Genomic DNA, 16,904 nt, shown 5'->3' on the forward strand with positions numbered 1-16,904 from the left:
CATAATTCAGTGGAGAAGTCAGACTTTTAATAAATATTAAGGAAAAGTATGTTTTAGAAAGTGAGCTTTTCCCTGCTTGAAATTCCTTAATGCTAATTTGCATTTTATCTCCAGCTTCTATCATTCAGTGATGTGAATTTGAATAGGTGTGAAAAAGGTTTGGCATGCTTCCCAGGAGCAAAAAATAGGCCCGGCAGAGAGACCTTGTATGAACCTCACAGACTACAGGGTGGGGCTGTGAGCATCCATTTTGACAATGTGTCAAATCCTGCTGGAGCGTTAACTCCTACTCTACAGATTTGCCGGTTTTACATATAACACTTGGGGTGCACTTGAAAGGTAGAGAGCATTGTCTCAAGAGAATTCTTCTGTATCCACTGTTTGATAGCTAGAGAACCCTTGCTTTTGGCCTAGCAGACTTATGTCACCTGGTTTAATTTGGGAACAGTGGCTGATTCAGTTTGGGGTTTAGAATTGGATGTAGGAGGACACTAGGAGCACCATAGTATACTCCCCAGGCCACAGAGTCCAGGTTTAGAGTGGCCGAAGACTATCCTCTTCCTGAAAATGTTCAAAGTGGGGATTGGTGGCCCAGGAAAATTTTACCCCATTGGTTAGGGTCATGAGTCATCCGCACCTGCTAGCTTGTGTCAAGCATAATGCTCCAACTCCGGGCACCCACTTCGTAACACTCTCTGGGCATGAAGGAGAACAGAAAAGGACTGGACCTGCTCCCTCTATACTCAATACTAAGAGGTGGACTGCAAGTCATAAGGCTGACCTCCTGTACAAGCTATAGGCCTCCCCTCTAACGTCGTGCCTGTCCCAAGTCTTTGCCCTTGTCTTCATTAGCCTGCTCTCCCCGATTGTTCCCTCCCCATGGCTACCAGAGTATCCAGGAGCAAGTCTGCCCAACAGTGCTCTAGTACACTTGAATTTTTTTTTCCCAAGGCCAGTGCTGCGGTCAAGAAAGGTCACACAGTGCAAGACACTCTCCCTGAGGTGATCACTGAAAATGTGTCTGTGGGCCCTTCGGACTCCTCTTCAATTGATGTTAGTACTCCAATACCCCTTCACGATACCCATCTATCACTTTTGGACAGCATTGGCGAGACAATTGAGTCAGTCCTCCAACAACTTAGGACCCCGTCAAACTTACCAAGGGATAGTGAGTCCTTGCGTCTTTCCGGGCGGTGGAGACCACTCCCTATGTGAATTGTGCGGAAATGACCAAGTCGCTGGACGGGGGCCAAGTTGTAGTGCTAACGGAACCCGTAGGCAGCAGAGTGGACCATCCGCCGAAAAGGAAAAGGTCAAGGGAGCTAACGGGGGCAAAAAGGGCTAAAGTGGACATAACCAATCCAATACTGGATGCCAGCACGGATATTTCGGCATCTCCCGATATCACTTCCCCGGGTATTGGGTCTGGTCAATTAGGCTCGCCATCTGTCACAGTTGTACCAGGGTGCTCTGGGCCATTTATATTTGGTGGACCCCCACCTAATGTCACAGATGCTCTAATTAGTTCACTTACGGACATCCTCAAGAACCTATTGGAACCCTTATCTGTAAAATTGGACTCTATAGACGCTAGACTCATAGCTATAGAAAACGCATACAATAGAAATAGTCCTAGCGGGGGGTTGGGCCTAAGCGCACAGACGGCTCCTCGAGAACCTGTGGGGAATGGACCTCCTACTGTTGAAACAAGCACACAGGCCCAGATTGGGGCACAACACAGTATTACAGGTAGTCATGTCCCCCTACTGCCCCCTTCACAAACCCGTAGGCCCCCTGTCCCTGCACCTAGAAGATCCAAGCCACCGACACCACCCCAACCAATGAGTGAGGGGTGTGCCACCAATGAATATACTGGTCGTCCCATTAGCTCTAATACTAGGCGTAGGGCGGTCAACCTGCCCCCTGAGGCAGTGCCTTATACAGCGATTATGGTGGGAGTTCCTGAGCTCACTGGCGACACTAGAGAGCCACAGGACTCACTTCGCAATAAGGTAATTAGCTGGCTCAACATTAACAGGCCCCTCCCTCCTAACATCAAAGGAGATGTGTTGATGGTTAGAAGGATCCCATGGATTGGAGTCACCCCCAAGAATAGGGCAGGGGACTGTATTATAATTAGCTTTAAAAGCCCACTGGTTGCCCCTTATATCTGCAACTGGCTGGTAAGCCCGGATAAGTCCAACATAGATTTAGTATCCCTCTCACACTTCTACCCAAATGTCTCTAACCTAGTTGTGGGGAGGGAACAGAGCTGCACTAGAGTGGGCTTCGCAATAGATGGTTCACGGTATAGACCCAAGCATAACACACTTCCCGCTTATGGCAATTTCATTCACCAGAACAGATTTTCCTGCCTGGACCAAGTAGATTGACCACAATGGGGAGATATACTACAACACTCAGAAAAATCTGCCCTTGGGGTTCCAGACAGGGGGGAGGGTATACCTCATCCCGCAAATGACAAAAAGATCCAGGTCTCTCTCAATGAGGGGGGGACCTTCTTGGGAAGCATCCCAGTACAAGTTGAGGGATCATCAAGCAAACGCATTGCTTCTACATTGCAACCAGTGGAGCTTGTTGTATTACCCATCCCGTCGCCCACCATAACCGGTTTGGGTGATCCGGCTAAGCATGCACACGACATCTCGCCCGTATTAAGTGAAGCAGGTTCGCAACCTCAAGGCTCAGGGTTGAGTATTCTCTCCTGGAATGTGGCAGGCATCATAAATAAGGTGGGCACCCCGGAGTGGGAAACCCTGGTTAACAAAAGTGATATCCTCCTTTTCCAGGAGACGTGGGCAAGGGAACCACAGTCTAGGAGGGGGTATGATATTTCTGAAATCCCGGCAAAGTGGAATGGGAGGGGGAGACCTTCGGGCGGTCTAGCAATCTGGGTGGCGAGCCACATTGGGTGCCAGGTGGAAAGGATGGACACACTCTCACAGGACATTCAGTGTGTGCTCCTCAGATGGCCTGGTAAAAGAACTTGGGCCATTGTTAATGTTTATTCACGACCAGTCGCTGTGGGCAATGAATCCTCTACCCTAGTCGAACTCTCATCTTTTCTAGGACAACTGCCAGGTGACCTGAAAATAGTGATGGGAGGGGACTTCAATTGCCACTTCGAACCCCTGGAGGGTCTAATGGAGGGTCCCTTCACTGCCGAGGACGATCACTGGGGAGTTCCACCCTCCTCCTCACCTCACCCCAAAGCTTGGTCTCCGTTGGTAATACAACTTACTTCCCTCACTTTGCACTTTGCACTGAGGGCGTGCAATGGGCGCACCCCTTCCGACACTCCATCGGTGTGCTCATTCAATAGAAAGGGTCATGAGTCAAGGCTGGACTACATATTCATAGACATCTCCCTGTGGTCTAAAGTTCAAGACTTTAGAGTGGTACCGAGAACAGATAGTGACCACAATTCCCTCTTGGTGGAGATTCAGTATCCAGCCCCTGCAGCAGGGCTGACAACTACTGACACCGGAGTTGACCAGGGGGATATACTCCTTACTACAAGTAGGCGTCGGGTGAAATGGGGGAAGTTGGTTGACAAAGAAGATGCTATTAACAAGTTATATGGCATAGCACTCCCCAGGTTCCAGGAGGTGGATGCTCTCATTAACCAACTAAGACCCTCTGATTACAATGAGAGACTATCTGGCATCCATCAGGCCTTGGTCAGGGACCTTGCAGATGTTTTCAACCCGGTGGTGCCCTTAAGAAGGAAAGTGACTCGTACCGCGACCTGGTACACCTCTACTTGCAGGAAAACTAAATCTGAGCTACTTTCCGCCATTAAAGAAGGTAGTGACAAGGCGAGGGTTGTAGCCCTTAGGAGGGAGTATAAGTTAGCACTAGCCAGCGCAAGGGCAGAGTGGGATTGGAACCATTGGCACGAACTGATTGAAGCCCTGAAATCCAAAGACTCTAGAAAATTCTGGGCCCTGGTTAATAACGGAACAGGGGATCTTATATCCGCAGTAGAACCCAATATAGCCCCCTCTGTTTAGGAGGCCCATTTCGGAGCATTATATCAAGAAACCACTCTATGGCCCGAAGGGATGGCGGCGGAGTTCCCCTGTCCTCCAGATATGGCCCTGGAATTTTCCCTAGGTGAGGTGAAGATAGCACTGGAGCGCTTGGCGCTGGGGAAGGCACCGGGGCTGGACAAGCTACCCGGTGATCTGTTTAGACACCATCCTGACATCTGGGGCCCGTACCTTCTTATCCTTTTTAATGCTATATTAGGAGGTATAGCGGTCCCTCCCTCCTGGTTAGGGGCTGAAATAGTGCCGATTCATAAGAAAGGGTCCCCTCTGAGTCCGGCAAACTACAGGCCAATTAGCCTTATAGAAGTCCCCCAAAAGCTTTTTGCGCGTCTTATTTTGAACCATCTATTAGACTGGGTAGAGGATAATGACATCATGAGTCCCTTGCAGGCTGGCTTCAGGAAAAACACGTCGACCATGGACCAGATCTTCCGCCTCGTCCTCCTCTACTGGAAGACGGTGAGGATCGAGGGGGGAAGATTGTACATGGTCTTCGTGGATCTGAGGTCAGCCTTTGACCTAGTCCCGCGCAGGAAACTGTGGGAGGTGCTGGAAAAGCTAGGAGTTCCCCCCCAGCTACTTAACATCTTAGCCAGGCTGCATGAGAACAACTATGCGCAGGTCAGGTGTGGGAGAGATGGCAATTTATCATCCAGGTTCCCCGTCCGTCGAGGGGTGAGGCAGGGTTGTGTCTTGGCACCAACCCTGTTTTGTTTATTCATCAATAATGTCATCTCACACCTGGAAAATGTCAAGAACAACGACGCCCCATGTTTGGCAGGTAGGAGGGTACCGGCAATTATGTTTGCCGATGACACCCTCCTCCTTTCCAAATCTCCTATGGGGATCCAGAGGATCCTGGATGGATTTGGTCTTTTCTGTCGTCAGCACGGGTTGGAGGTGAACACAGAGAAGACCAAGTTTATGATCTTTAACCCACCTACTAAAACTAGGCCCAATCCCACCCTGGGGACTGCCAGCCTTGAGAGGGTGTCTACCTTCATATATCTGGGGGTAACATTGCAGGAAAATTTATCATGGGACCGCCAGATAGAACGATCTAGGGTTAAACTGTCCCAACTGTCGGGCGCAATTTTGAAGGTGGCCAATACTTCTTCCTTCAAGCCTATAAGTCCGGCCCTTGAAACTTATAGGTCCCAGGCCAAGGCAGCGGCCATGTATGGCAGTGAGTTGTTGTGGGGGCATAAAGCGGTGAAGGACTTATCAACAGTTGAAAATAGTTTCTTAAGGCGCCTATTGGCTCTCCCACGTGCCACGCCACTTCTGCCTCTGAGAATGGACATGGGTCTCCCCCCTATTGCAGAGGAGCTTGTGTCAAAGCCAGTGAAGTTCTGGCACAGGCTCTGGTCTACGAATGAACTTCATTACTATAGGGAGGATCTTACCCACGTCATGAGCTTGAACTGCAGTGGTAAAATCCCCTGGCTTGCCTTTGTGAAAAACGAACAGATTGCCATGAATCTCCGCGACCTCTGGGAGGACCCTGCGCGAGGCTGTCAAACAATCTCGCGCAGAGCCCTGTCACAAATCTACAAAGATAGGTCCCTTGCACACTTGATGGACGCTCAAAACAGCGGCACCCTTACTTTGCGATTTTTAGATTCCAAAAATTCATATGTTTTTGAACCTTTTATGGATTTTATCTTCCCTATCCTGGCGAGGAAACTGTTTGTTCAATGGAGGCTTGGCACACTCCCTATTAACTCATACACTTGCAAGTGGACCAACGGGGACGATAAAACATGTCCCTGCTGTAACAGCCACTTGGAAGATGATCTCCACATTTTGTTTGTGTGCCCCGCATATCAAAGGCCCAGGAAACATTGGATAGCGCCGTTATGCAAGAACCTAGGGTTCAGAGAGTATGCACAGGCATACAGGATCCTGAAAACCAGTACCCTGGGCCACATTGTGTTCGCTGTTTCCAAATTTCTTATGGCTATATGGTTGATTAGAAAGAAAAAAACCTCTGAAGCCTCCTGAACTTTCTAGTGTTTTTTAATTCTTTCCCCGCTGGGCGAGTGAATTTTATTTTATGTATTTTTATTTAAAAAAAAATGTATTTTATTGTATGTAATGTCTTGCACTGCATCTTTTATGGTCTATATGGCCGAAATAAAGAATTTTTGGATTGGATTGGATTGGATTGGCTATAGGAACACAGCAAGCTATCAGAGGCCTTTCTTGCAACTGACCAGTGGGACCTGCTATTGGCCTGTACCTGACACCCTGTGAGGCTGTAAGTGCCTCCTGGGGTGTCCTGTAGGATTTAAAAATAAACTCCTGTGGTGGATTGGGACTAAAGGGCCTAATTCAAAACGTAAAATCTCTGACCATAACACACCCGATTGGTGAATCTGACCTGTAATCGCTCACAGATCATGGACCCGTGCATCAAGGATTACAGGGGACTCAAATCCAGGGATCTTCTGGCACTGGTGGGAGGGAAGCAAGCCACACTACTAGTGCCTCTACTCATCCAGGAATCAAAGGGCACCTTTTTAGTTGGCAAATATGATCTGTAAAAAGAATAAGAAAGCAATAGTTATGCACACCACTAGTTCAGCCGTCGACCACCACTTCACATGCAGAAGATTTTCGACACGGTCTATTGCCAGATACTTCCACTTCCTCTCTCCCCTTCAATATGTGATTGGCTAAGAACAAAGTGGTTTTGTTCTTGCTGGTCACTGTCCGACATGTGTCATTATTACACCAATTTGTGTATCAGGCGCCCAATTCAAATATGTTGATCCTAGCCTTCTTCTGTTAAGTCATTGACCTCACTGGTTGACAATAGTTACATGGGTTTCTTCTGATGTTTCTTTGGTCATTTCTCTAAAATACAGTTCTGTCTTTCACATTTTCCTACACTCAGGAGAATCTGAGGCAATAAACCTTGGTTTTGAACTTTGAAATTTCAGGGATTTCATTTGCCACATTTCAGCCTACACATGACACATTTGTTTAATTAATGAATTGTTAATGTGAAGGTTGTACTTCTGCAAAAGAAGCTACCCATGTACTGTATATGTGGATCAAAGTATGCATTTAAGTAACTCCTGTAAATGTTGCACAGTTCATAACTGAGGGTGTAGAGTGCACTGCTGCAAGTATTTGCAATGCCAAAAAATGTGCAACTACACAGAGATCAACAACGTTCATGATGTTCAATGTCTATGAATTGGAAGAAGGTGCTCCATGAAAGTCAGTTACTTTCATGCTCCATGTTTGTGCTTTTTCTTCGCAGCAACTGTTTGGATACAAGACACATCCATGCCGAAGGGTGTTGTGCATCATTGGTCACATCCTGTCCCTTGGCCTCCTTCTCTTTCTGTTCTACTGGAAGCCGGAGTGGGAGGTGTGGGCGAACTGTACGCCGTCCACCTTGAAAGACGCGGATGTCCTATTACTGAGGACCACGGTAAGGAGCCTTGGTTGTTGAGTTGGGTTGGATGACCGAGTGCTCAACACAAAAAACACATTCTTGGGCAATAGTACTTCTGTTATATTTGTAATATCTCTGTGGGACTTTGCTGATTGCAAAGGGTGTGCTAAGCTGGGGTCAGGACCCTGGGGACATGGTAGGAATCATTAACACGAAGGCAGCATGTATATGGGTGGTGATTTCTAATGCTACCAGATGTCATTTGCTTTGAAGAGATGGATTTTTACAGTCCTTCCTGAACTGCAAGACTTGAGGCAGTTTTGATGTTAATACAACATGGTTGCAGACCTTGGGAAAGTAGAGGGAGGTTGTCTATCTTTCATTTTTAGGTCTCAGCCCAGAGATGTACTGTGCAGCAGTGTTCACGCAGCCAGAGTCCTTTTGACGGGGTTTTCAAAAAGGACCTGAAAATTCCACACGCTTGTGTGTGTTCATTTCCTATGGTCCATTTTGATTGGGCTTTGCGTGCGTGTTGTTTTTTAACAGAACATGCAATAGGCCATAGGCGGTCGCGTAGCTCCGCCTATGGCCTATGGGTGTCTGTTACGCGCACCAAAGCCCATATGTTTTCAATTATCGGGCCCAGACCCGGGCGCGATAATTGAAAACATATCTTGCAGTGGCGCGCGCACCACTCGGGATTGCTAGTCAGTTGGACCTTGGACCTGCCTGAATAAGGTGCTCAGTTATACAAATCCTGACTTTACCCACATGTGAGCAAAGTCACTGATGTGTGCCAACACCACAATTTAGCAGCAAGTGATGTGGCAGTAAAAGCGCGCACCTCAACATAAAGTCAAATTTAAGTCATAGATTGGCTTGAATTATGCAAAGTTTGAGCTAAGTAATCTGAAGGTAGTGTAACCATCATGAAGTTGGAAAAGCATAGCCACAACCCATGCGTGGGCGGAAAAACTGGGTGAGCAGCGATGAAGACACATGTCGTTTTAGGCACAGAGGACGAAGATTTAATGCACTCAGATCAGGCGATGAAGCTGGCATCAGAGTGGAATACATCAGTAAGGTGATACGTGCCACGCAAGATTGCCTTAACTGTAACACTGTAAAGTTGTGCTTCTCGAGTTAAACATGCAGTTGCTTTAAGAAAAAAAGGAAATTAAGAGACGAATAATACATGTCAATCACTTGGCAATAGTATAACCACTAAGTTGACTTGGAATAGTTTAAAAATGTCCCACAACTGTTATACAAGTCCAATAATTAAATTCCCAGTGATTAATTGGTTTTATCTCTACTAAGTACTTGTTTATTATGAGACATGGAGAGATCACGCCATTTGCCCACAATCACAAGATGTTGAGCGGAGCCGAGAGTTGAACATGCTGTCCCAGTTCCAAAGTCGGCAGCTCTGCTCGTTAGGCCATACTCCCTCATTCAGTTGCTCCTCCTTTTAGCTGTCTGGAAATGCTTAAAAACCTTACAGAAATGTCGGAATTCAGATTACAAGCAGAAAAAGAGCCTTGAATGCGTGGGTATTAGATAAAATAGTTCTTCCAAGGGCCGCAAATAATATATTCTTAAGCAGGGGGAAGGGCACTGCGAGGGCTTTCTGAAAGTTATGCCTGGAGTGAGCGCATGCGGTTTTTACGGAAATCATACTTAGCCGGTAGCAAAACTGAGGTCAGGAGACGGGGGTCATTCACTGTACTAAGGCAGTTTATCAGCCTTGCCAGGCGCTTCGCCCCAGCACGACATGACCTCTGAACTTCTATCTCCTATTTTTAAGGCAGCTTCATATAGTGCAAATTCCTAAACTGAGGACATTAGAGCGCTTTACATGAGCCCCAGACTACATGAAAGCATTTTTTATTTTGAGACATGGAGAGATTATGCTGTTTGCCCAGAATCACAAGATGTTGAGCAGAGCCGAGAGTCGAACATGCTGTTCCAGTTTCAAAGTCGGCAGCTCTGCTCGTTAGGCCATACTCCCTCAAACACACAACCATAAACACACAACCACAAACACACAACCAAAAAAATAACTCACACACACAACCACACGCACAACCACACATACACAACCATACACACACACACGATCACACACACACAACCACACACACACAACCACACACACACAACCACAACCACACACACAACCACAACCACACACACTACCACACACACTACCACACACACTACCACACACACCACCACATACACTATCACACACACAATCACACACACACACAACCCCACACACAGCCACACAGTCAGTGCACACTTTCAACAGGCACTAACACCACCAGCCGTCAGTGCACGCTTCCACCAGGCACACACCAACAGATGTCAGTGCACGCTTTCACTGGGCACACTCACACCACCAGCCGTCACTGCACGCTTTCACCAGGCACACACACACCACCAGTTGTCAGAGTATGCTTTGACCAGGCACACACACACCACCAGCCGTCAGGGCACGCTTTCACCAGGCACACACCACCAGCCGTCAGCGCACACTTTCACCAGGCACACGCACCACCAGCCGGCAGTGCACACTTCCACCAGGCACACACACCACCAGAAATCAGTGCACACATCAATTGTTAAATCATCCTTAATTAACTATTGTAGCAATCACAGTATGGCACACTTTGCTTTTAAAAATATTCATCTAAAGCACAGCATGCCACCATTGCTACAAAAATAAATACACATTTTTTTGGCCTACAATTTATAGACTTTTGTTGCAATATTTAGCAATGCCAATAGCTCAAACCTAATTAATGCGAGACCTATTGCATTGCAAATGCGTGTTCTCTTTTTCTGCAGTTTTGTGTTTTATTAGGTCTGGCCTATAACAGCTTTACCTGTCTTGCCAGCTTCCTGTTTCCCGAACCAATACTATGCATAAAATAGTGGGGAGAATTCTTCCACACAGCTGTCAACAGGTGTCCTTTGAGCCAGAATGAAAGGAACATGAATGAGACAACAGCCTTGTAAGTTTGAGGTTATTTTTGACATGAGAAATTACAGCTAAAGGAGCTCTTCAATGAAATCCTGAAGCCCGTCTTTCCTTCAGCTGAAATTCACAAACATTCTGTCAGGAAACAGTCAGCTGCTCATGAGATAAGTGACTTTCTTTGCTTTTAAACACAGAGGCTGCTTCAGGGAAATGTATTTACTCTTGAACTTTGGTTGAACTCTTCACATTGGCAGAGGGGATGGGTGGGTGTTTTCCAGTCAGCAGAGTGTGTGGAGGGAACATTAGAGCAACATTTCTGTAGCTGAGTCTGTGAAAAAGGACTCATTCTGTCAGGAACCAGCCTGATTCTAAAGAGTTAAGAGACATTCCCTTTCTTGAAGTGGAAAGACTGCTGTGTTTTTGAATTGTTTTTGAATTGCTGTTGTATTTCTCACAGACACAGGAGCAGCATAGTAATATGGGAATTCCTGTCAGCAGAGAGTGTAGAGGGAATTTGGCAAAAAAGAGGAACGCTGTGTGGCATTTCTGAAAAAAGGACTCCTTCTGTCCAGTAACAGCCTGATTCTAAAGAGTTAAGAGGAATTCCCTTTCTTTAAGAAGAAATACTGCTGCCTGTATTTGAATTGTTTTTGACTTACTCACACAGGAGAAGCATATAAGAACTTTCAACTCTGAGGTATTTATTTTTCTCCATTTGTCAGTTTAGTGTTTGCTACTTAACATGGGAATTCCTATCAGCAGAGAGTGTAGAGGGAATTTGGCTAGACAGGGGAAAGCTGTGGGACATTACTGATTACCCGGTGATGGTTTTTCAGCAACCCCTGTTTTAAAGACATGCAGTCATTGTGAGAAGTTAGCCTGGCATATGATGTCCACTATTCTAGTGGGCACCTTGCACCAGTCTAAACGACCCTTATTGATGGTGGTTGTAAAGTCAACCTTATAGACAAGCTATCCTAGTGGTAGCATGGACCAGCAGTCATAGGCTAAGACTTCAGAGAGCATGTGAAGCAATCTGTTTTACCAATTATAATTCCTTGAATAACAAATGAAAGGACACCACACAAGGTATATAGCAAATATATATGTATTTATTTCTAACACAACCCCTCTGCACTCTTTAGGAGTTCAGAGGTAAAAGTACATCACAAGTTACTTAATCAGCGTACTATAAGTTGCACAAATACAGTTTTGCCCTAGGGGCCTCACAAACCATATACTATAATAGTGGTATAAGAGCCACTACAGAAAGAGTGAATAGGCCTAGGGCCTAGGGAATCACCTAGGGAATCGCTGGGGCTACACTAGACAACCAAAGGTTAGGAAGTAGGAGACCCATGGGAGACGCGTGCAGTGTCTAAACACAGTCGCGAGTTACCATTGACTTATAATGGAAAGTAAAAGTTACAAAGTTAAAGATTTAGGGCATGGACTACAACAAAACCACTTTAGAGTAGTACACTTTGAGACTCAAGACCCACGGGAGCACCGGAGTACTCGTGTTACCTCACCCAGGGAAGCCGGGTGCATAGGTGCCTTTTGGTGTCGGGTTTTGTCGATCGTTTCCATGGAGATCTACAAAGAAGTGCTGCAGGCGACCAGAAGAAAAGTGTCCGGGTGGATCTAAGGGTAGATCGAGGAACTAAAGAACCTGAAAGCAGAGGGGACAGAGTCTGGGTCACTAGCCAGTGACCAGGAAGGAACCAGGCGATGTCGAGTGGATTTCAGGTGAAGAGGTGAAGCTTGTCTCTGCAGCCACGGGGACCAGGAAGCATCGACGATGACCAGGAGCTGGATTCAAGCTGTCCCACAAAGGATCTAGTTGACTGCAGCATCGGTATCCAGATTGGACACAACAAACCTTGGCAAACGCAACCCACACAGGAATTGAAGATTGGCTTCGAGTCAGATCAGCAAGGTCTGGGTAGCTTCTCCTTTGGAGGGAAGCTGGAGCAAGCCTTGAGCAACCAGGCCAGAAGTGTAAATTCAAAAAGAAGTCTTCAGAGGGCTAACTAGCCAGCGGGCTAACAACCGGGAAGACGCGTCAAGCTGAAATGCAGGAGCAGGCCCCACGCGGCACTCGTGGAGTGTGAAGGGCTGAGCTTCGGTAGAAATGGCGCTCGGGTCTGGGGCTTATTGTACCCAATGCACAACTGCAAGGGTACCTCAGGAGTAGATGCAGTTAGCAAAATGCAGGAAGTCTAAGGTGTTCATTCCCACGTCTCTCGTGTCCCCCACTGGTCTCAGCTTTGCTGTGGAGGTGTATCGGAGTCAGAAAAGTCTGGAAGTCCAGTTCCTGTGTCGCTGAGTCTTCGGGTTCTGGCAGGAGCATCAACAAAGCAAACTGGAAAGTCACTGGTGGTGCCTGTTTGCACAAGGTGGTCACTCCTTGACCACAAGGGAGATGTCTTCAGTCTTCTAGTCGAAATAGAACGTCGAAGGCCCAAGAGTTTTGTATCAGAGTTTCGTTCCAGGATAATCTAAAGTCCTGGGGACACAGCTCCTATCTTAATACTGATTTTAGGGGCTGGATTAACTGCTAGGTCACTCCTATGGGTGGACGTAGGAAGGGGGTTGTTACACCCCTTTCCCTTTGTCCAGTTTTGCGCCAGAGCAGGGCTGGAGTGCCCAAGCAACTGGTTTGAACCGGGCTATGCATGGAGCACCTTGTGTGCCCCAGGCAGCGTCGGGAAAAGCATCTTTCCATTCAACCCACCCTGCCCCAATACACTACAGGCTGTCTGGGGAGGTGCAAGCACCTCCTTGGACAGGAAACCTATTGTCCAGGCCTCCCTTGCTGGAGTTTCCCCCAGCAGCAGGAGGTCAGACTCCTGTCTGTGGCAGCAGCATCCATTTTGTGATGCTGAGTCTCTGTTTAACTTTAACCGGGTAAAGCAGTAACTACATGTCTTCTCCCTCTAGAAGGGTGGAGTGCTATCCCCGCCGCCATGACTGGCGGGGGGGTAGTATTCCAAAGTGTTTGACACCTTACACGACATGTTTTGATAAAGCCAAACCAAAGTTAGCATTAACCGCGAGGATTATAATGCACTTAAGAGTATATGGTATGGCTATATCATACAACAGCTATAAGGAGATGGTTCCGAAAGCTGCAGAGGGGCTCAGCTCATGCTAGAGCACCCTCTCACATAAAACCAAGCACTCTCCCTCCAGGATTGTTAAGGCCTGCCATAGGAGTGACTTATAGGTTGCTGTGTGTCTATATATAAGGTAGATATAGATATACTATATCTAATTAAGGGGTGATTACACCACCTTACCTAAGCTGAGTGATCAGCCTGTGGTGTCAGTTTGGATGGCCAGCCAGGGGTGGCATAATACATGCTGCAGCCCCTGGTAGGCCTTGGATGCACCTATGCCCTGGGTACCTATGGTACACTGTATAGGGGCTCACAGAGGTGACCCAATCAGGTATGTACCTAAAGTACATGGTATCAATTTAGAGAGAGAACAGCTGGGCTGTGGGTCTGATTAGCAGGCCCACAGCCACACTAAAGTCGAAAAACCAGAGAATCACAGCAAAAAGTAGGGGTGACCATAGGAAGCAGACCGTACTCTCCTACAGTCATAATTTGTGAGAATCCCAGAAGTCTGGGAAAAATTACTCATTCTGTCAAGAAGCACAACCTGATTCTGAAGAGTTAAGTGGAATTTCCTTTCTTGAAGTGGAAAGGCTGCTGTGTGATTTTGTGTTACTCACGGAGCGCAGGGGAAGCATATGAGAACCTTCAAACCTAAGGTATTTCTCTTCATTTGACAGCTTAGCCTCTGCTACACATTTAAGAAGGCAAGGAAAGTTCTACCAGCAAAGGGTACAGAGCGAACTTAGATGAACAGGGGGAAGCTGAGTGACATTTCAAATAGACAGTTTTTCAGCACCTCTTGTTTGAAAATATGCATCCATAATTTTTGAGAATCCCAGAAGTCTGTCATATCCAAATATGTAATTGCGTTTAGTGTTACTACTCAACTGCTTTGTGAAGAGACTGGATACCATATTTGGTTACTAGGCAGCACTTATTTCTTGTTTTCTCTAACATTGAAGTATAACCGCATGGCCAGTGGAAAACCTAATAGAAAGCCTTTGTTTACACAAGTAGTAGGGAACCTTTGAGCACTTCTACTACTGTCCCACAAGATACTGCTTCTATGGACCTTATTTTAAGAGAGATCTGCTGTGGGACAATGATTGGGATCTGTGGATGTCAAAATCTCAGATCTTGCGACAGAAATGAAGTCAATAAGGATGGACCTAAACTCTTTTCATAACAAAGTGGAAACTCTAGGTAAACAAACCACCCTTTTGGAAGAAGGATTAGATAATGCAGAGCGTTGGGGTCCAGATATCTCGCATTTGAAACAAAAAGTAATAGATTTGGAAGACGGGGCCCAAAGAAATAATGTTTGCTTTTATGGAATTCCAAAAAAAATGGAAATGAATAATGATGTGAAGAGCTTGCTACTAATCTTTATACCGCGGCTAGTGAATATATCTTCTGAGCATCCCCTTGAGTTACAGCGAGCTCACAGGATTCGGTCAAGAACTTCAACCCTTGAATCTAGACCTAGATCAATAATGGCGTGTCTCTTGCATCATGAACAGGTCCGTCAAATACTAAAAGCTGCTTGTAAACTTGGTCCTTACGAATTGGAAGGTCATAAGGTATTTAATGCTGCGGACTTCTCCCCTGCAACCAAACGAAAAGCATTCCTGCTACTTAGGCCAAGACTTTGGAAATGGAATATTAAATATGGTCTTTTCAAACCTGCTACGTTGTGGATCACAATGGATGGGAAATCAAGAGATTACACAGAGCCTGAGGATCTGGTACGCTTCCTGGACAGTTTAGAGGACCAATACATGGACTTAACACCACCACCCGTGACCGAAACAACTATGAACAGTCAACTTCAATTACAGAATGATCCTCAAAGCCACCGTACTGGTAGATTACACGTTTGTACCTTTAAGAAACAGTCTGACAGAGATAAAGTGGTCCACTGTGCAGAAGTACTCACACAGGAAAATACCAGACACCAATCGAGATCACTCTGGAAGTCATCCACGTCTTTTGATAAAGTATCTGATGCTAAACCTTACACTGTTGCTTCTTCCGGCTAGATGAGTATATATGCATGCTATGTAGTAATATAATTTTATTACTGTTTTACTCCAGTTATTACCTCTGATGGATCTGATTCATTTCCTTTTCTCCTACATTGTTGTTCAATTCACCATGTATATCTCACACTGCATTTGTATATCCAAATCTCCTAGATGGACTTTATAACTCCATGGCTTGGTTCTTTTCATAATTAGTTTACCCTTTGTGTTTTTCACCCCTGTGTCTGCATCTTGCACTGAGGTTTAGACCCACAGACGAAAGATATACATTGTTTGATCTGTAGTGTTCTTTTCCTTTCTAGCAGGTAGAATGGTGTACTTACACCAATTAGTTTAGTATTAACAATATTTTGTGATCATATTTGCACATATTGGTGTCCGGTTAATTCGCTTCAGTAATTTTCCATTACCACATTCCCACATCATTTATCAACCTTTTGCTTTCCCTTTTTACCCTCTTTGATACATTCTCACACAATACAAACATACTCTAACATTTCCAATCAGCATCATGACGACAAGTCCTATGCACATTGTGTCCATCAATGTAAATGGCTTTACTACTTACTTTCAAAAGGAAGATTTTTTTCCTATTTAGCCTCCAAACATACAGATATTGCTCTCATTCAAGAGACACATCTATCTGGTATAGAATCAGAAAAATTAAAATGAGATTGGGTGGGCCAGCTCTTTACATCTGCAAACCTCCTTCTCACACATCAGCAGATCCTGTATCCCAAACTATTACTAGAAAATTTGGTGTAGCCATTCAGTTAAGGAAAACAGTGCAATGTCAGATACTACAGCCCTGGTCAGATGAAGATGGTCAGTTTGTTTTAGCCAAGCTTAAAATCGGTAATAACATATGAGGAGTGAGGTCTATTTATGCCCCCATTGGAAACAAAGCTTCTTTTTCCCTTCATCTAAACAGAATTCTAACAGAGATGTGAATTTCCAAAATAGATCTGGGGGGTTGACTGGAATTTTCCCCGGATGTGGTCTTAGACAAAATGGGAACCCTAGACATGACACATGGCAGAGATAGAGCGATACTGGGAGACATCCGTGAAGATCATGGGTTGGCTGACATTTGGCGTTTACTACGTCCTTCAGATAAGGGGTTTACATATCAATCTGCAGTACATGATTCCTATTCTAGAATGGACTATTTCTTTATTTCACATTCTATCATACCACATGTATTTGATTGTGATATTTTCTAAATTGCACTTTCGGACCATGCTCCAATCAGTCTACAGCTTGATTGGG

The 16,904-nt window shown here is 45.7% G+C and overlaps 1 protein-coding gene across 1 annotated transcript in view; it reads left to right on the forward strand.

Moving 5' to 3' along the window:
- Positions 1-16,904, forward strand: part of LOC144792080 (putative cation-transporting ATPase 13A4) — a 315,751-nt gene that overhangs the window by 53,577 nt on the left and 245,270 nt on the right. The window contains exon 2 of the mRNA XM_078666931.1: positions 7,345-7,518. Within this exon, the coding sequence (XP_078523057.1) occupies positions 7,345-7,518 (174 nt within the window). The remainder of the gene's footprint in view (positions 1-7,344; positions 7,519-16,904) is intronic.

Source organism: Lissotriton helveticus, chromosome 11 (assembly GCF_964261635.1).
Source record: "Lissotriton helveticus chromosome 11, aLisHel1.1, whole genome shotgun sequence".
NCBI classification, from domain to species: Eukaryota; Metazoa; Chordata; class Amphibia; order Caudata; family Salamandridae; genus Lissotriton; species Lissotriton helveticus.